This window comes from Lepisosteus oculatus, chromosome 6 (genome assembly GCF_040954835.1).
Source record: "Lepisosteus oculatus isolate fLepOcu1 chromosome 6, fLepOcu1.hap2, whole genome shotgun sequence".
NCBI lineage: Eukaryota > Metazoa > Chordata > Actinopteri > Semionotiformes > Lepisosteidae > Lepisosteus > Lepisosteus oculatus.
The window spans coordinates 3,744,333-3,765,388 of record NC_090701.1 but is presented as its reverse complement, the minus strand read 5'-3'; the positions used below and the strand labels follow the sequence as shown (position 1 = coordinate 3,765,388).

Here is a 21,056-nt window from a genome sequence, read left to right as displayed (position 1 = left end):
TCATGTAATTCCACGCCTAAATGGACAAGTTCTGTTATTGGAATCAAAATCACTGCCTACTAGACACTCGCCCCCTCCTGCACCATCCAGTTTTTTTTGGTATAATTGAAGGTGCAAAAATGAAATAATTTCACTGGTGATAACAGATTTCACATCTGGTTAGGGCTTCTTCCTTGAAGAGTACTTTTAGAAAGACAACTAAAAATATTTATATTCATGCATCATCAATATCTTCATTAAATGGAAGATTGAAGTCATGTTTTATTTACCACTTCTACATAATGCCACTTGACATTACAGCATCTTGTCTTCGGCTCTGGCACTGAAGGTTTTTTTTTTTGTCTACAGTGTAGTTTTACTTTCACATACAGTTTATGCAAAAGCAGATTTTGTTGTTTCATAGAGGTCAATCCAATTATATTAGCCGTGTTTGTATTTGCTGAGGGAAAATTTGGGTGGAATGGAAAAAAAAAACAGACAGCAGATTGGAGATTTTGAGTTTTTTAGTAAAATAAGGTCATGTATTTTTAAGCAGGATAATTTCAGGCTTTATATGTACAATAAAGCAGTGTTTCTTAAAAATTCTAATTAAATGCAATGCATTTTTTACTTACATGTACTTAAACTGTAGATCTGTTTTTTAAACATTCAAGGCAATCTTTAGCCAAACCCGATAATTCTCAAGAGTGAAATACTGCTTTCCTCAGGGGAAAAATGTTCTATTTAGTTACTTCTCACTTGGTGTAAGATTGTTGGCACCCAACATCTTTTGGCTCAGTTTTCTGTAAACCGCTGTCATTTTGACTCAGATACAGAAGTACTGTTTTTTTTTCATTGATGGCTAAAAACAATTCTTATTCTCCTAACAATTAATTTTATGATTCAGCTCAATTCATGCAACTGTATTCATTGCCAGTTCATGTAAAAATTGACATTTCATTGTGAAGATCTCTGGACTGTAGTGTTCAAATGTGAGTTACCGGACAGTAGCTGCGTTATAATATCTTCTTATATCTGCTGAAGTCATCTGAGGACTGATTACGAAGGCTTGAGCATTAACCCCCTTTTTTCACTCACTCATGCTCCACCCTAAATATGGAAATCCGCAATAGCATTTTTAGCTTTTAATAAAGAGACGGGTTGAGCACAGGTGCCTGTTTTGCTTTACAGGAGAGCTGCAACTCTCATCAGGCGCTGGAAGCACAGATGACGTTTCCTGTATTGTTTTCAGGTCTCGGCACCCTTGCAGGGGTAGGGCTGGCCGGAGAGGTGCTGAGCACACACATTTCGTCCTCCGTGCGCTTCTGTCAGAGCTGGGCCTGTCACAGTGGCGTTCTCGAGAGTTCTGGCTCATTATGCTGCTCCTCACTTTCATCTGGTTTCTGAGGCTTTACCTGCATTACTGTAGCCAGTGGCTCTTCCTCCAGGCCATCTCCGTTCCTGTCAACAAGTGAGTTTTGCTTCCTTTGATATCCCTCTTCTGCATTAAAGCTCGGAAGGGAAGACTGAAACTGGCAAAGGCAGCAGCATTTTTATAGCCCTGCATTTGCGGTTCAACACCGATCATCCTTAAAGAACACAACACTAAAGACATTGCAACCAAACAAAATCATACCAGCTTAGGCCTCATCTAATCAAAGATCTACTGTACTCTCTTCTGGAAAGGTGTGTCTTTAAAAAAAAAAAAGCTTTTAATATCTTGAGCATGGATTTGATTTGTTTCTGCAAACAACTATAAAGGAGCATACTAGCAGAATGGCAGGTTCTATTTGACCCGCGTGTTCCTTTAAGCCTTTTGTCATGGATAGTTTTGACCATATCGCTGCAGCTGTAGGGACAGTAAAAATGATGACTGTCTCTGTTTGCCTAAACCCATCGAGAGCCAACGGTCAAGCTCCATGAAGGACATAGTCAAATGGGGAAAGAACTCATGTAATCAATTCCAGTTGCACATGCATCTGTATTGCGAAATTATGCAAACCAATTTACCGTAATAAGCAACACCTGCCAACAAAAAAAAAGTTTCTAATTGTATTGGTAAAGAAAGATTTTAAACACAGATCCGATACACTAGTAAATTACATTTTAAATGCATTTCTATCAAAATTGCCTGGCAGAAGCCTAAATTGTATAGGGACAGTGGTAAACACATTCTAAATTACTAGTTCATCAGTCTTCCTTTGGTCTCTTTGACAGCATGCAAATATTTGCTGTACGTTTGGATGAGTTGTTGGCATCTGTCCTGGATTTCTTGTGCTGAAGCCAGGTCAACCTTCTTTCGAAGATTACATGACAGTATTTTCATGTCTTGTTCAGCAGAATGGGTATCATCTTTAGATGTATGAGATTGTCTAACACATTGGAATCGGGGTCCAGAAATGAGGGTGAATGTTGATAGGTCTGAGACTTACAAAAGCAGGCATTTTTTAAATCACATTCAGGATGCTGGCTGGAAAGGTAGTAAGACAAATGCAACACTGGGATAAAATCTGATCTTTATGAGTGTCTGGAAAACGTGAAATAGACCTGGTTTTACATAAGATGGATAACTCAACGAGAAAGTAGCGAAGAAGATAATCCTGTCGTTGAAAATGGCAAAGTCTATTCCAAATGGAGAGAAGAAGAACCCCTCATTACATACAAAAAAAAACTACGCCAGACAAATTATATTTTTCCTTAGATCGGGGAGCTTTTAAGACAGTCAGAGACTTCAACATCATGATCTAAAATTGCCTCGCTGGTCAACGCAGGTCAAATGTTTTCAATTAATTAGGTGTGACCATCGCAACGGTCTCTCATGGGCTCAGAGCACAGGCAGCGCCACTCTCTCGACACCGGGAAAAAACACCTAAAGTGTCTAAAGACGGGCTCTTCTTTCACGCGCCATCTAGGGTTCGAGGATGTGCCATCACGTCTGTGACATTTCCAGGGCTTGTTAAGGCCTGTTAAGTGTGAAGGTATCATCCGGGAAAGCTTCAGAGCTGGTGAGGGAAACGGAGGCAGTAGTGAGATCGGACACTCGGTTTTGGTGAATAAGTGAAACCTTTGCAACAGAAATCTGCGAAGGTCAGCAAAAGGATTGTATGATCAGAGGGCAAAACAAAGAGAATAGAAGGCCACTGTGATGGAAATAGCAACAGCATATGACCAGTATGCCATATGTCCGTCTGTACACTTGCTAATGGACGGGCATTGCACATAGAGGCTGGAGCAACATTAAATGACACTGGAGAAATCGAGTATAGAAAAACCAAAAAGGTGATAAAACACAAGGATAAGACATCTGAAATTTGAATCTTCTCCTGGAGTAGATATAAACAAAACAGATAAACCTCCGGATTCTTTTCATGAGAATAAAAAAAAAACATTGGGCCTTGCCTAAAGGCAAAAAAGTAGTAACAACTTACATGAGGCACCCGTTTGCACAGTGTAATTACATAGAAATTACTTGGTAATAAGTAAGTAATAAGACAGTAAATACTTGAACCTCCTTACAGTTTTAATATGCACAATTTCAATTCACGTGTAATGTATTTTACTGGTATATGCATATACACACAATTCCACATGTAAGTATGAAGTAATTTCTATGTAATTGCACTAGGTGAAGGTGTACTATTTCACTAGTTCTGCTGTAGTTCTGCTGTCAGATACAGTATAGTGAAATAATCACACCATTACCAGTGCAAAGTTTTGCGGATGTATTTGTAATTGGAAAAAAATCCCCATAATGCCTATACACTAGGTCTTTCTACCGTGCTTTTTAAGCAGTAGAGAAACATGTTATTTGCTAATGTGACCCCGTACTGTAAACACTCTGCAGACTCGCCTTCCTTGTGCCTTATCCACAGATTCCAGTTCTGTCTTCACACGGTGAAAGTCGTCTACCAGAATTCCTTGCTTCATACCCGCGAGGAGTTGGCGATGGTAGTGGTGGGACCCCTAACCTTGAATGTAGTTATGTTACTTATGGTTCTGATCAGATGGGGCTGTCAGCTAATATTTGGCTCACTCCCTTCCCTCTTGTCAAAGTTTATCATGGCAATGGGAGTGTGGACAGTGCTCGACCCTCTGGCAGTGTTTGCAGTGGATGCAATCCTGGGGGTAAGTCACTGAAAATAACTTGGACACTTGTGCACTTTAAATAGAAGTTCACTTTATCTTAGAAAAGTGACTTCATACAACAAGAGAAAGAAAAAAAAACTGATGCCAGAGCCAAGGTTAGATGTATGTCTTTTTGGCTGCAGTTAGTGCATTCTTTGCCATTTTCCTCCTGATGTAGCTTAGGGAATCTTGAGATGTACCGTTGAGATGAATATGTATGTAGAAAACACCACAACTTTATTTCCTTGTTTTTTTTTTTCCATTACTAGCTGTAATAATGATACATGTGGTAATAAATAACCATAATAAGAACTGTGTTGCTAAGTACTGTTGATGAGAATGTTTGCTTTTTACCTGAAGCAATATTTAAACTGCACATCAGTTTGGAGCTCATATACTGTAGCTTTTGCTTTACTGTTGAATTTAATCTAATTGTGCCAATTCACCACATATAAGGTAATTTTGCTGTAATCTTAGTAATGACATTAAAATATCATACACTGACTCAGACAGTGTACTTACTGTATTTTACAAATACTTGCATAATTTACTAAAGATTGTATTTCTGTATTAAAACCAAGTTTTCTTCATTAGGAAGAAATGTGTGATGAGACGTCCTTACTTAATGCAAGGGCTGAGTTATTTTCAAGCACCCTTATTACATTAATTTAATAGAACTTTGATTTTTTTATGCATACAGTATATATATAAAAACAAAAGTAACTCAAATACAGCTTCAGTTGTAAAAGTTGTAAGTTGTAAAAGCAACTAACTCAATATCAACTGTACGTCTTTACCAAAAGTATTAAGTGATTAAGGCAGTTTTATGTGTGTGGGATAATGCTAAAAAAACTCAGGCTTCTTCTTTTTACGTCTTGATAGAAATACTGTTTCGTCTTAACATGGGAGAAAAGTGTTCTGTGTGTTCTTTTCAAAAATGTGCTAGCTCGTGCCTGGCGTATGTGTTTTATAAGAGCACGTTTGACAAACCTCTCACCCTCCCGCTAATACAGCCTAGTTTTTTATCACACCTTCATTCGTGATCTTCATTTGTAATCCTCTTTTAGGCAACTTCTTTCTTAATGGGCAAAATTGAGTAAATGTGGGGGAGCGATCTAGGATACTCCTAGATAATATTTGAGTGAATGTCAATGTCTCCCTGGCCTTGCAGACTTCACCTCTCCTTGCATACACTTCCTGCAGCTGCATACATTACAATACATCCATTTCCACTTCAAAACGTTTATTTCTGCTTGAAACGCTGGTCTGTCTCCAGTCCCCCTGAGCCCCCTCCTGACCTGTCCTCTCCGTCTTCTCTACGGGTCTGTAGACTCCATTCCTTTCCTTCTTGTCCCTGGATCCGCAGTGCTGGAGTGAGCTACCCACTGCTCAGTCCTGGACCACCTCCTGGCACCTCCTCTGGACTCGTGTGTTCTAGACCATGCCTGTGATCTGTCTCACACATGCCAGATCCTGCGCCCGGCTCAGTGATATTCCTTCTTCACTGTCGTCAAAGTTTCTTTACCTACGCACAGTTTACTGCTCGCTGCACATTCTGCACGCTGTTTTCTTGCTCTGCTCTGCACAGGCATTGCACATCTAACATGCGCCTGCCTCACTGTTGCATTTTATTTGTATTGCATTACTTTATATTTTGTAATCACCCTGGACAAGGGCATCTCCTAAACTACTACTACTACTACTACTACTACTACTACTACTACTACTACTACTACTACTACTACTACTATTCTACTTTTGTAAACCATTACATTGCAGCGTATTGTTATATGTTAATATCTGTCAAATTTTTCAGCACCTTGCCTATAGTGCAGAGGAGCCCATAGCAGATGTGATGAAACTCTACTGGCATTTCCACCGAACTGGAAACTCTGCTGTTCTGGGTATCATGATCACACTCTTCCTTTACGTTGTCCTCTTCATCTGCTCCTGCACTACAATATATATTTACTTTCTCAGGTAAGAATTGACCTTGATTTTTGCTTTAAGAGTGGTGTTCAGTTCTTTTCTTGACTACTTTTGGTGCAGAACAAATCCGTGGTTTAGGAACCTAAGATGAACACCATTCAGAATAATGTTTAATGTTGCTCCTGTGCTAAAGACTGTAGTCAGTAACCACACAAGAGGCACGATTCCTGATATACTTACCTCTGGGGCTCTTGGACTCACTTCAGCGCATGGTCACCACGTGCTTCATCCTAACCTCACCACATGGGTGGCTTCCCTGGGGAAGAAGGCGACTCTTGGAGGCAAAGGATTCTGCAACAGCACAATGAGTACACACACACAAGGGCCACAGCACAGCGCGTCTGGGGTTTGATTTTGAGCTGTTACCCATTCACTGTATGCAGGCAGTGTCTGGCATGTGTAGGATTCAGACCAAAAAGAGGAGGGTTGTACCATCAGGAGTGACATCAAGGTCCAGGCTGTAGTGATGAAATGGCTATGGCTACATCTTTTCAATCTGAGAGCGTCCTTAAAACCTGGCAGTCAGTAGCAGTAGTTTGTGGGTGAGGAGATGGAGCTAAAATATAAACGTTTTCTTTGCTCCTGTGTATGTATTGGTGTTGAATTTAGTCAACAACCTTTAGTTCCTTGAGTATTAGGGATATTGCTTGATTGTTTTGTTTATGATTTAAGAGTTTGCTGTATTTTGTGGTGTTTAATTGGCTCGTCCCCTAGCTGGGGGCGACGAGGTTGCCTCTCAGCAAGTGTGATTTGCAGCTGATTTGGATACACCACCTCTACCTTATCAAGGACTGGGGTGACAACCTGAAACACCTGAAGACAAGACTTTGTGTTCCAAATCTTCAGTTTGTAATGTTCCGTTACACCTTAGATGCGAAGGTTTGAAATGCGATTGAAATGCGAAATGCAATGATTCGAAATTCTCTCTCTCTTTTGAAAGTTTCTTCTTTTTTTCAGATGGAAACAAAAACTTTGCATCATGCCATTCTTCCACTTTTAGGCTGACTTTGAATTTGTCTCTGACCTTCCTAGTAGCTGAAAAGTGTCACAACATTTAAGCACTGTGAAAGAACCATACAGAATTATGAACTATCACTGGATATTTTTGGATTCAGACCCTGCAGTAAAATTCTGCCAATGCAGAACAGAGAACAGAGATCTTCCAGAAACACATCTAAGCTGTCTACACATTGATGTATGATGTATTTGTAAATAAGTCTTTCTGAGACTCTAACTCAGTGTATCAGAATTGCATATGGTACAATGACAAAGTTCATGGTGTTTTTTTTAAATATCTAAAAAATCATCTAAAAAAGAATTCAGTATGTACCATTCTTATTGTTGTCATGAGTATTAAGCAAGTGCAGATTGTAAAGTTTGCGAAATACAGAATATCTATCTATCAATACCAATTATTGATCTCCTCCATAATTGGTGAAATTGTCTCCAGATTTTTAAAGTCCAGTCCTTGTCAGAACAAGAAACATCTGAGGTGGCTCCATACTTGAGCCAATCAACTTGAGTATTTCATTCACTTATTTGACAGACAGTGCCAAAATCAGTTGGCAAGATGGCAGCTGGAGAAACACACAAAAGATATTTGCGAAAGCCGAAGCTGACCCTTACTTTGACAAAACATAGCAAAACATAGCAACTGCCTGGGCTGCAGGTGCAGAAACCCTGAGAACATAAGCCTTACTGTCGATGGTGTGCAGAACTGGAGGACATGTAGTTCTACGTTCCTGTCTGAAACTTCCTGACTTTTCAAGACCTGAGCACTAGCACACAGCAACAAAGATGTCCAATGTGTGTAGAAAGATGTTAGTATCATGATCTCATATGCAGCTGTCTAAGGGTACTGTAGTACCTCTTATGTCATCTTGACAGTGTTGGTGGTTCTTCTTTGGTTATGTAATGGCAGTATAACCTCCTTCCACCACCCAGCAATACTAAGTCCCCCCATTTCATCATTCATACAGTACTTTTCACTGACTATCTTCCAAAGTGAGAAATAATGGAATCTTAACATGTTCTACATAGATGGTGATGGTGATGAAGATGCGTACAATTACTCTGTTCATTATTTCTAAATTTTGGGCAAATTTGTTTTTACACTTTGGAGAATTCCTACCCCCCTTAAATGAGAAGAGAATGGGAAATGAACACAAGGCAAATTCTAGGTAATGAACCCCTACATTGTTGTCAGTAAAAACCAAACATTATTACAGCATGTAAAGAAAAACAAGAAATGCATGAAACAACTCAAAAATAGACTAGTCTTTATTGAATTAATCACTTCTCAATCTGGAGTGTACTAAGTAAAGTGTGACATCTAATTTATGTAAGCACTGTGTGTGACTTTTGACTAAATGGGCAATATTAAAACATGAGCCACAAATAATGACTTCTGCCACTCACAGTGATGTGAATCGTATCAAATGTAGGGCAGGGAGCTGAAGAGTGTTGATAATTTTATGGGTTACACATTCCTATTGGCTATCATGGAGAGCTGTGACATAGTGTGTGACCTATTTCTAAAAAAACCCTCAGGCAATATGTATAGATAGAATGAACTGTTATCCTTTTTTAATTACATTTTAGGCAGCCCTGGTACATTCGAACCAAAATATCTTACTGATTTTTCATGTGTAACTTCAAAAATAAAAGGTATGCAATGTGACATTGATAGCAGCATTATTGCATTACAGTGATTTTGAGGTACTGTTATCCCCCGTTTCTGTGGATATTGAAAGAAGAGAGCTTTCCAAAACTGCCTTACAGACCGCATTGCCTGCTGTCATTAGCTGAACCCCAGTAAAGGCTATGGAATAAGTCTGTGTTGAACAAGTCAGTTTTTTCCCCCGTTTCCTTTATGAGCAGGGAAACTACACAACTTGCTTTACTGCTGCCAAGCACATATCATAGGAGTGTCTAATGCATGTAAAAATGATCATAGTTTTTCAAACACAAAGTCTAAGATTAATTCCAAAAGGCTATGTAATATGGCACCAAATTAAAATTATAGCAATGCCACAAGGTCGATATACACTTAAGAGTTTTTATCGAATGTAAAATGTATATTTTGTACTACACACAATATTAATGCTTTCTCTGTGTAAAAAAGAAGTAAGTTATATTTTATCTCCATGGATAGCAACCTGTTAATTTGGACAATTGATTGTATATTTTTACTTTATGTATATATATTATTTCTCATCATACGTGTACGCCTCTTATTTGCTAATGGGTTCATGCTGTGTTAAAAATATTGAGAAAAGCAACTTTTCCACTGGGGACCAAATATAGAGGGAGTGTAATTACTAAATTGCTCCAAATCCTAAAATATTGCCCACATGACAAGTCATATGTGTGCACATTATGACATTACTGCAAATTGTTTTTTTGTGTCACAATCTGGTTGTGCAAAATGTTAATTTAAAAATAGAATCAGACTTGAGAACTTCTTAGTAGATAATATAATTATTGCACATATGAAAAATTAACTATATAGATCTCATAACCGACCTTTACATAATACCTGAACATATTACAACATGCAATGATTGATTAATGCACAGTGACATACTGTAGAATATCAGCTATAGAACACAGATATAAGTATGGTTATTTATGTTGTATAAATGTTGTTCTTTATGTTTTTCCTGTGTGTGTCTTAATTCCAGCATAACTTGTGCAAAAATGTATTTTAATACAATGCCTGAGGTCAAGCATGGTATAAACATTATATCCTTTATCTTTTTAATATATTTCAGCACAAACCTGCCTAAAGATACTCAATTATAGGTGCAATACTAAGTGTTTGTGTTATTAAATATAAAAATATGATCTAAATGAAACTATTTTCATCACACATGCCTACTATTTGCTTTTATTAATGTTAGATACTATTATGTACATATGCCTTTATTTGCATGCTTTCAATACTTCATAAAAAAGCATCAGCATTCTGCACAATTCTTCTTTTTCAAAACAGCTTTCAAATTGATTCATGCTTTCAGTGCTATAAAGCTGCTTTGACTCATCATTCCCTGCCAGACTGCAGTTAATGCAGTTTAGCACTGCAGATTGCAATATCACAATGCAACAGAGAAAAAACTGTTTTGTTACAACTCTATTGAAATGTGTTAGGAATTTTTCATTTTTCTGTTTCAGTTTAAGTTTGTGAACCCCTTAGGAAAATATATATATATATCAGACTTAAAACAAATTAGTTCTTTGTGAAATTCTAGATAAAAGATTAAGATGACCTGATTAAACATATAACATAAAGACATGAGATATACATGGATTATTTAATGTAAAAAATGATCCATCAGTAAATATCCTCATGTGAATAAGTACTGTACAGTATATGAACCTCCTTGAGCAGCAGTGACTTCAACTAGACATTTCCTGTAACATTGGGTTTCATGAATTTTAGCTCATTTTTTCCTGCAGAGCTGCTTCAGGTCTGTAACATGTAACTTGCATAGGATCCACAATGCAAAAATTCTTCTTTCCCAGCCATTCCGTTGCAGATCTGCTTGTTTGCTCAGGATCTTTGTCTTGCTGCTTGACCCATTTTCAATCGGCTTCAGATGACGAATGGATGGCCTGACATGCTATTTCAGCATTAGCGGTTGCAACTCTGAATTCATGGTTCCTTTTGATGATGGCAAGCCACCCATCTCCTGAGGCAGCAATGCAACCGCAAACCATGATACTCCTGCCACCATGCTTGATGGTCAGGATGTGTGGAAGGCAGAGTTTGTTTTTTTCCCCACACAGAATATTTCTCATCATGGCCATAAAGATCAACTTTTGACTCATCTGTCCACAGCCAAGTCTTCCTTTATTGTTGTAGATCATCCAGATGCTCTTTGGTGTAACGTGAGATGGGCCGCAGTGCTCTATGGGGAGAACAAGGGTTTCTTCCTGGCTATCCTCCCCAGAAGAGCTTTCCTGCTCAGGCTTTTCCTGATGGCTGAGGCATGAATGCTTATATCAGCCACAGTGAGAGAGGCCTGCAGATCCTTAGAGGATACTCAGGGGTTCACCGTGACCCCCTGGATGATTTTCCAGTTTGCTCTTAGGGAGATCGTGGCAGGATGGCTGGTACTGGGTGGAGTCACCATGGTTTTGACTATTATCTGTCTGCCAGTGGACGCCTTCATCCCCCTGCCACCTGCTTCACTAGTTTACCATTATAATAGAGTCTATTCGTTTCTAAACCAAAAATTGCGATTTGCAGTTGAATGAGAAGGACAGTGCTGGGAAGCTCAGAAATGTTATGGCTTGTTTAGTCCTGCTTGCGCACATTCAGGTGGTCTGGCGAGTCAGGGTTAGGGGTTAGGGGTTAGGGTTAACCTCCAGGAAGTAACTTCCTTCTAAATAAATCGACGTTTCCATTTCAGGCTGCACAATAACGGCCGGATCCTTGATGTGTTCCTGCGCTTGCACAGTAAAGAGGGGGCATTCTTCATTCCCCATGATCTTGAAGTGTCAAACCAAGAACTGAACTACATTGTGAAAAAGGCTGAGCAATGGAGAGGGATTCATGGAGAAAGAAGAAAGGTGAGTGCGAACGGTACTGTGTGGGAAATCGCCAAGAGACGAGTATTTTTCTCAAAACCTTTTCAAAATTCATGTAAAAATGTCATAAAGGTAATGCTAGTTTAAATCTCAAACTAAATCTACAGCAAAAACAGAAAACAAAGCATGACAGATTTACATCTTTAATGTTGTTTTTCTCTCAGTTTTCTGTAGAAGCAGGCAGAGAGGGATGAAATGCCAAGGATTAAAATGAATGACTGTGACAGCTAACTTTAAACCAGGGAACACTAACTAAGATGTTTAGTTTAAAAGAAACATAAAATAACCTTGTTTTATATCATTATATTTTCTTTACTTACATTTCAGAAAGCCAAGAATTCATCTCAAAGGTCTTTAACTTCATTCTAATTAGTACAAGATAATTACCAAAACAGAAACTGAGCTAGCGGGTGCTTCATTAGTCTGTGGAATCCAATTTTCAAAGATATTTCATTAAAGAAAGACTACTTAATCAACACACATGCAATTTTGGATAGACTGACTGACAGACAGACACCAACCCTTTTACAAAGACAGACCATGTGGTCATGTGGTTGATTTAAAATCCGTGTAGAGCTTTAGGTACAAGCAGAATGATAACTGCTCTTCTGTTCTGCAGACAACTGGACTTTTACAGATTTTTCCATGTAACCATTTGTGAATGCATTAATTTTAGGAAACACAGTGTGGGGAAAACAGATTTTCAGTCCATTCAGCAACTAGTCTTTTTGTAAATAAAAATAAAAAAAACATTATGTGATATCTAACTCTTAAAATTTATTTTTCAAATGAATTCAAGTGAGTGTCATAAATAGATTCTAAATGCAATTTAAAAACAATTTGAAATTAACCAGCATATAGTGTCTCATTAGTCGTAGTGCCGACTGGTCACATGTCCACTAATATGACAGGGTCCTGAAACACATTAAACAGGCCAGCATGGAATTACCAGCTTTTTCTGAATGGAACCACGACTAATATGAGTCATGCCGGGGTGATGTAGACCTGTAAGGAGGTTCTTCTTACACAAACTCCAAGGGTCATGGTGGTATGAAACAAGCTACCCAGCCATGTTATCAAATTGCTTCCTGTCACTTGTGACTTAGACTCTTCTGTTTTACTGTAAAGATGATGGAGTTACCTCATTAGGTCTACAGAGATCTGCATGGAGTACTGACATACACAAGACATGATGGATGGAGTAATACCTTTGTTCCTTTTTTTCCTTTTTTAAATTGTATATTGTTAGCATGCCCAAAGGGGTTGGGCAGCCAGTTGACCTTGGACCCCTAGAGGTTTTTTTCTCCTTACTAAGGAGTTTTGGGATCCTCTCCTCCGTTGTCTTCTGGTCTTCTGTTCTTTATTCACAACATGTCTGGTCACTTGCTTTGTTAAGCACCTCGGGGCAACCTTGTTGTGAAAGGTGCTATATAAAAATACATTGAATTGACTTAGCATTAGGTCTGTCGATCTAAAATAATAATCTGACAGATGTGAATACATGTATGTATCCTGAGAGACGCACTTGAAGCAGCATCACTAGTTCAAGATTTAAAGTTTTAGTAAGAGTCCAGAATTTCTTTCCTTAAAGTTTACAAAGTGTCTTCAAATCACAACATGAAGTGAAGTCCCTTTGCAGGTGGTGTGCATCACATTTTCTGCTCATACCCCAACCACTTGCCAGCACATGTACCTGCAGGAGAAAAGCAGTTTATCTGAATTCTAAGGTACCTTTAACAGGACCCTTCCATGCTGTAAAAACAAGTGCCAGATCTGAGCTGTGCTTTTTGAATCACGTGGATAGGTCTGGAAGGCAAAAATTCACTTTCCTTTCACTGTTTTCTGAGCTGGTGGAGACAGCTTGCGCTGGTATGGGCAACGTTCAGTACTAGTTCAGGGTCCATAGGTCCGTGAAGTGACTACAAGCATAAATGCTATCAAATATGAAGAATTATGGAAAAACGGGTTTCAGGAATTAGGACAATGTGTTGTTTTTTTTTTGTGTGAACCATGCTATTACATTCTTCCAACAGTACAAATTTCTTAGCAAAGTATGGTACCATGGTCTTCAGGTTCCTCATTTGGATGTGATTGGGACCCTTTGTGACCAGTTAGATAAATAGCAAAATGTCACTTTGCATCAGTGCAGTACTATTACAGTTGAAAAACACCCCTTAATAATGTAAAAATAGCATTAGACACAGGAAGATGCCCCTCCACTTGCTCATATATGCTTTTAAAAAAATGTGCTGTACAGTACTACGGATATGGCGTAAATATATTCTGGTGTCGTTTTGATGAATGAATCATACTTGACTGACTGTAATGCAGTTTAGTGCATAGTTGCATAGGCACTAAATTACCTCATTACTGACCTGCGTAGGCATAGAGGATGAGGTGATTTAACCTGTTGAATGTCAACCCCGGTGAAAATCAATGATGGTTAATTGAAGAAGGCAGCCAATATGCCTGGCTAACGAAGGGACAGATGTCTTTGTGCCATTGGTGCGGTGGAGACTGAACCGCCAGCTGCCAGCTGGTCTTCTAGACGGGGAGGTCCAGGTCAGATCTTCTAGACGGGGAGGTCCAGGTCAGATCTTCTAGACGGGGAGGTCCAGGTCAGATCTTCTAGATGGGGAGGTCCAGGTGTGGTCTTGTGGGCTGAAGTGCCATGCTGCTACAGGGATTAATGGCCTCTGACTGAATGGTGCAGCGTGGATCAAGTTATGGGACTTCATTTGCTGCCATGCTCCCATTCCTGTGGGGTCGACCTCCCCACATCTTCTCGCTGCTGGTGTGTGTGAGAGGGCGAAGCTGCAGATGCCCAGCTTTACCAGCCTGAGGCCCATTCGTTGGTGGGGCCAACATGTGGCTTCCAGGGATCAGAGACCAGTGAGCAGACATGAGCTTGCCTGGGCTCTACGAGAGGAAGGGGACACAATCCCACAAGACAGCACCTGCAGCCTGGTGCAAAGCACAAGTCCTAGATGTACAGTATGGCTTGTGCTGGCTGTGTGTGCTCCAGCTGGTGCCTCGTGCAGTAGAACCCTGGTGAGGAATTAGGTAATGTCTGTTCCATAACATGCCGATATACCTGTTATAAAAAATATTGCCTCCTTTATCTGGATGATTGTTCGGAACATTTTGAAGTTATAAGTTAATACATTTCTTTGGATTTTAATTCCCCATTTATGTTCTGGAGACGGAGAGGTTGTGGGGAGAGGAGATTGTGTCGGGGATTCTTCACTTTGCTTTACTTTTTCCGAACTGAAGAAGAGGTTGTAGAAATCCATAGCCTTTTAACTACTGAGCTCAAAAAATGGTCATGAGCAAAGCAAATATTTTTAAGGAGCAGCAGCTAATTGGTTTTGAGGAGCCGGGATGCATCACATGTAGGTGAATTGGAAGACTATTGAGATTTTAAACTTTAATAAGTTTCACAAATATCACGCTGCAGTTTGCTTAAGATTATGAAAAGATTTAATTCTACTGATGCCATGTGCTCGCTTTCTGGCCTGTCTTTGCAAATCTGCGCTACATATATTTTCCAGGATTACAACAATAACTGCATATTTCATATTGGACCTAATTTGCCTTTATTAAACTGATAAAATGCTAACACATTAAATACATTTGCCAGCATGATGAAAATTTAGGGTTATTGCATTTTATGATTTTTATATTATTCAGGCAGGCAATTTTTCATTTAAATAAGATAGGCCTTGCCATCATTTCTTAATTATTTCAGCCATTCCCTTTGCAAAAAAAAGGGTCACTTTCCCTACTCATGGAAGACATATTCTTATTAAACTAATTTACCTACATGCAAATTTTTGTCATTTTTACCTCATTAACTATTTATCATAGACTTAAAAAATATATTCATGAAGGAGAGGGTAGCAGCCCGATGGAGCTGAAACTAATATTTTGCAACTCTAATGATTTTTTGCATCCTTAATTAGATAGAATAAGGTTGATATGATTAGGTCAGGATGTAGTGTTTTTCATTAAAAATACATTTCAGAAACTGTATTCGAATATGCCCTTGCAATTAAATAATGAATCCAGCGTGTTTCTTATTATGGACCCAATTAATATCCGGGGAAAAGGATAATTTTAATAACAATGGTCCACAAGGCCATCATTAGTAGGAAAGAAAACGACGGAAAAAAATATTCACAGGTACATTTATGACAAGCTCAGAATAAAAGTGATGCATAATTGAAGGTGAAAAATATCATTAAAACTTTCAAGCATTTGAATACTGTATGTCCAGGATTTATTATTGCCATTTTTTAAATATTATTTTAAAATAAACTTGTAATTAATAACTAATGTTTTTTACAACATTTGTAAGACCTTGTGTAAAAATATTGTAAAGACATTTAATATCTGCTAATGAAATCAATTGTCTCAAAAGTACCATTTTGCATAAACAATGTAAAATGCAAAATCTCACCATCTTTTGCACTAGGGAAGGTGATCGAGGAGTTATTGTAAAATTTTAATTGCCAAAATTAAAATTTAAGTAAGACCAAGAATAAGGCTACTCAAGATCAATGAGAAATTGGTATCTGCCAGTAGGACATTATATTTCCAATGGCCTTGAAAGGATTTGGGACACAAGCATCTGGACTAGATTAATGGAGCCTACTCAAATCATCTGCAATTACTAATGACATAGTTAGAGTTGCATCTACATCACAGCAATGCAAGTACAAATTCAAGAGCTACAGTTCATGAAAGTATCATTTAAAGATCTGAAAATGAGCCAGACCAAAGTGAAAGCTGTAGTGACTAAACTTGCTTGAAGAAGCAAAGGGCATCACGTTAGAAAAGGTCAACAGTTCAGGTGTTTTTTAGGCAAGCTAACATTATCATCTGAAAGCCAGATGTCTGAAATAACCAGTACAGCCAAAATAATAAGCTGTGCTTTATAGGATTAAGAATAATTCTTAACAGGTAACCTGTGATGAGAACATTAGGTCATCTATCTTGTTCACTTCATTCTGAGGATCTCATCATCCCATTTCTCGGAAGAAGACAGTTAACCAATATGCCTGTGTAGCTTGTTTAAAACTTTCACAACCCTCGACAGGGAGAGTGAAATCTTGTGCCATAAGAGAAAGTATTTGACCGCATGCCAACTTTGCTAATGTGTGGTTGCAAATCTGTAACCTGAAGTGAAATAAATAAATATCTACAGGTGACCTAAAGGAGCACATGGGCTCATGAAAAATAAAGCAGAAGAAGAAGGAAATTGACTGTGGTCCAAGCACGGACTCTCAGACATCCAGGCAAAGCCAGTGAAACTCACCTGGCAAACAAAGAGCCAGAAAAGATGGACCATTGTTGGACCAATGACCCTCCTGGACAGCAGAAATCTGAAGCAGCAAACTGCACACACTCCTGAAAACAATTTGCTCTTAGGTTTTCACCCATAAGGCACTGAGAGACCCATAAGACTATATATTGATGATGATGATGATGATGATGATGATACTTATATATATTTATAAAGTTCCATTCATAACATGTCATCACATACCAGTCAAGGTAAAAAAAAAGAGAGAGCTTTAAGGTGAGGAGTCAGTGTCCCTGACTTCCTCAGCAAGAACATTTTATAACAAAGGGTTTTGGAATTGAATGACTGTGTAGCCACAGCTCTTAGCCTGGTTATGGGGCCACACCAGTCTAGCTCATGCTTATGGGACACATTTAGAAAAAAAAATCTGAAATGCAACCGAGAGACCATTAATTAAAAACCCTCTGTGAAACTCTTTGAAAGCATAGGCCAACATGGTTATTCCAGAGCAAATTTTATAAAAATCCTTTTTTTTAGTGCATGCACTGGACAGGATATACTGTAGAGCATTACATTTTTGATGCAAATGATGCTGATTTGGAAAGAGTAAGAAATTGTATCAGTTCAGTCCTTCCAGTCAAATGCATTTTACTAATGCGCATCTTACGAACAATTTGCTTACCTTACAGTATATCTCAGTTAGCTGCAGATGCCACCCTTAATATATTTATATTTCACAGTGGTTAAATTAAATTGCTCCTACATCAGCTAATATTTAGCCATTGCTAAATTTCCTATATTTTAAGCTCAGTCTCAAGTACAAAATTATATTCAGGTTCTATAATGAACACATTAATTATGTAAAAGCAGTGATGCAGATGGACCTAATTAATTGTCTGCTGTCACCTTCTTGATTACTATACCTGGAAGGGAGGTGTTAATTTCTATAATACTTAAGCAGGTATGCAAACTGTTTTGTCAGAACATTTCGACAATGATGGAGGAGCTGTGCGGTTAACAGTAATTTTTGCAGTAATTCATAAGAAGTTCCTTTGACATGTGTTAATAGCAGTTGATTGCCCTCAAGATGTTTTCACAACTGAAGTCTGCCACTGCCGCATCAAGGTTTGCTCAGTCGCACAGTTTTCCTTCCTGCGTCTAGATATAATTTGTGACCAGAGGCAAACGTTTGGAAATCCAGGTTGGTTGTGAAGAATCCGTCGGGGTAAATCTGTCGTCGTGGAGATGGCGCAGGCTGGCGCGGCGATGAGGAGCAGGCACCCGGGGTTCCTGTCACTCTAAAGCAAGCAATCCTTCTCGGTGATCCCCAGCCGGCAGGCCTCCTCAATCCTCTTCCTCCCCCGAATCGGATCTGTGCGCGCCCCTGCCTTCAGAGGTCATGCACTGGCAGGGAGGATTCAAAACTTCAAGCACAAACTCCTGGAGAAGTGTGTACTGAAGTGAGCTACAGTATCACCCCCCACCACCCCCCAAAAAAAAGAAACTATTGATTGATCACATAAGCATAATCTCCAGTGTGGGTGATATGTTTGATTGACACAAGGCATGTACTTTCTTAGGCACAAAATTGAAAATCTTTTGATATAAATGTACAAATTTAGAACTATAATTTATCACATTTAGATATGCTTTATATTTGAGCAATATTTTACTTACTGTGCTAGAATTAAAATAAGGTTAGTACTGTATATTTCTAATTATTATTATTATTATTAAAAGGTTTTCAAAATATTTATTTCCAAATCACTTTGTTTCAAAGTTTTAACCAAGTGAGGACAAACACCTAGAGTAGATACTGTAGGTAAGTCCACAGTGGCTTTTTGGCCAAGAGCTTATCCTTGTTAGGTTTCTAACAGTGTACATACAATATAAATACAAATATCTTATCACTATTATTCTTTATTGACAACAGTGGATATTTAATGTGCATCATAACTTAGTGCGATTGTACTTTGGAAATCTTTACCACATTTTTTGCCTCTGTTATATCAAAACAGGATGCTGAAATATGTGCTTTAGCACATTTTGGCCTGTTTCTTTTATATAACCAATGTTCCCTTAGCATATTGATAAAAAATCACAGACAAAACTGTGTAAATGTAATGCATAAATATTATTGGTTTGCCACCCTAACATGTGATTAAATAACGTTGTTAACCGTTTTTTAAATTCAGATTTTGTCGGGTGGACAAAACTGTGACAGATATGCATTAAACAGAAGAAGAAGAAAAAACCGCGGCTCTCCTACACAGCGGCTGTGTGATGAAAGGGCTCAATAAAACATCAAGTGGCATTGATGAGGAAACGGCCAACCAGGTTCCACTCCATCACAGGCACAGGCACGGCCCAGCTTGTTGACTAGAAGGGAAGACGCGCAGCAGATGCGCTGCCTGACTGGAAGCGATGGTCCCACCCCTGGAAAGGCATCGGGACGGAGCACAGAGGACAGAGCTGCTCACCCCTGGTAGGGGAGGGGGGTCAGATCAGAGCCGAGCCGCTCCTTCAATTACAGGGCCCATGAGTGGACACTGCCGGGAGGCGCCAGGGCCCGCGGCCACAGCCGCAGCGCGGGAACGCCGCATTAGAGCGCTCGATATGAAATGTGACGGCGGGGGGGGGCACGTGCTGGGGTCTGTGGAAAGGTCACGGGCTCCTGGGGGGGCGTCCGGTGTGAAAACAATGTGGCAGGCCCGTGGTTGAAGCCCACCTGCAGCCACGCGCCCCGGCCTGAGTGCCGCATTGCCTCCCAGACTCGTCTCCTCCTGCTTGTCCTTTCAAATCAGGGGGGCGATCTGAGGACAGCCCTGCAGTGGGGCGTGTGGGGCCCGCAGGTTCGGAGCTCTTTTAATTCAGGGCAGGAGCAAATAAACCCCAGACCCCCAGAAATTTTGAATTTAAGGCAGACGGAAAGATTCCCATTTGGAATCTAAGTTTGAAAGAGAGATGTTCATTTGCTATTAGTCTTAACATAAGGTATTGATTGTATTTGGAAGGCCTGCTGCTTGTTTATTTTCACTAGTGCAATCCCATGAATACCATTTAACACCAACAGAAGCAAATACCTTTTCCTGCAGAGATGCTGCAAAGTGCTGGCAAACACTAAAATTCTACGTTATTCCTTGGAACTTTCTCGTGAAACAAAATCTTAGACTGCAGAGAATGCCTATCCTGGATTACCTTAATGATCTCTTCATTAATCTGAATGAGACGCTGGAAAGTCTTTCAGCAGTGCAGAGCAGGAATCAAGAGTGTCGTTTTGTTTTTTTTTGTTGTTTTTTTTTAGTCTCACCTAATGAATTAAAATCGTATAATCCCTCTAATGGACAGATATCTGTATTAATGTATGGTAAATACAGATCCATATATTAAGTGAAAGATTTTACTGAACCCTGCTTCAGTGTTTTCTAGTATGGCCTTTTAATTTCACCATAATACATAGCATGACTTGTCAGCTGTCAAAACACACGCAGCTGTAAGCCCGTCTATTGGAAGCATCTGTTACCCTGCTGAACTTCTTCTCACAATCCGTGGCTCCTATGGATTCTCAGAGCACTTTGTTTTCCACCCGTAATACAAAACAGAAGGAATAAATTGTATTGTCGGCAAATGAATGAGCGGTCCATAGCCGCACATAGAGGGAATGGGATCTTTTTCAGAAATATCTAATTCCACTTGTGTGAGGTTCTCGTCCTCCGTTCTTTCTGACTGTAGCCCTCAAAGAGAGGAGCAATAATCCTTTATCAGACTGAAAGGAAAATGACACGAATTGCATAAGATATTTGCACAGTAACTGTCAAAAACCGAAGGTATAGCACGGGATCCATTTTAGCCCAATCGCTCTCAATCTGATTTTAGATACATTACGGCAAGAAGCAACTTTACTCCCACTACACTTTACTGTAGCGGGTTATGATAGCAAGAGTCTCATTAGTGGGTTAAATGACTAATTGGGCATATCAGTAGCTCAACCTGGTGTCATTCAATTACCTGTGACTATGTGATAAAAATTTCCCCAAATATCACTTTTTTTCAGTTCTTATACAGG

The 21,056-nt window shown here is 39.2% G+C and overlaps 1 protein-coding gene across 1 annotated transcript in view; it reads left to right on the top strand.

The window, feature by feature from the left end:
* Positions 1-21,056, top strand: part of ofcc1 (orofacial cleft 1 candidate 1) — a 106,941-nt gene that overhangs the window by 71,595 nt on the left and 14,290 nt on the right. Inside the window, exons 16-19 of the mRNA XM_069190880.1 lie at positions 1,232-1,450; positions 3,852-4,104; positions 5,921-6,084; positions 11,508-11,667. Of these exons, the coding sequence (XP_069046981.1) occupies positions 1,232-1,450; positions 3,852-4,104; positions 5,921-6,084; positions 11,508-11,667 (796 nt within the window). The remainder of the gene's footprint in view (positions 1-1,231; positions 1,451-3,851; positions 4,105-5,920; positions 6,085-11,507; positions 11,668-21,056) is intronic.